The sequence below is a fragment of the Myotis brandtii genome, unplaced genomic scaffold (genome assembly GCF_000412655.1).
Source record: "Myotis brandtii unplaced genomic scaffold, ASM41265v1 scaffold1554, whole genome shotgun sequence".
Lineage (NCBI taxonomy): Eukaryota > Metazoa > Chordata > Mammalia > Chiroptera > Vespertilionidae > Myotis > Myotis brandtii.
Genome location: NW_005355638.1, coordinates 255,747 through 255,984, shown reverse-complemented (window position 1 = coordinate 255,984; position 238 = coordinate 255,747). Strand labels below are relative to the sequence as shown.

Genomic DNA, 238 nt, shown 5'->3' with positions numbered 1-238 from the left:
CCAGTCAAGGGCGCGAACCTCCTGCCTCGGTGGCAGGCTCCTCCCCGGCCTGCGCCCTGGAGGGGGCGCGTGCAGGAGGCCACCCGGCCATGTTTCTCTCTCACATCGATGTTTCTCTCTGCCTCCCGCTCTCCCTGAAAACCAATGTCACCCCCTCTCCCTTCCGCTCTCCCTGAAAACCAATGTCACCAACTCTCCCTTCCGCTCTCCCTGAAAACCAATGTCACCCCCTCTCCCT

The 238-nt window shown here is 62.6% G+C and overlaps 1 protein-coding gene and 1 long non-coding RNA gene across 2 annotated transcripts in view; both read left to right on the top strand.

Annotated features, from left to right (window-relative positions):
• LOC106725320 overlaps positions 1-53 on the top strand; it is a 28,808-nt gene extending 28,755 nt beyond the window's left edge. The window contains exon 3 of the long non-coding RNA XR_001361185.1: positions 5-53. This is a non-coding gene — a long non-coding RNA (uncharacterized LOC106725320). The remainder of the gene's footprint in view (positions 1-4) is intronic.
• A 91-nt stretch (positions 54-144) lies between these two features.
• AURKC (aurora kinase C) overlaps positions 145-238 on the top strand; it is a 23,396-nt gene continuing 23,302 nt past the window's right edge. The window contains exon 1 of the mRNA XM_014536024.1: positions 145-165. Within this exon, the coding sequence (XP_014391510.1) occupies positions 145-165 (21 nt within the window). The remainder of the gene's footprint in view (positions 166-238) is intronic.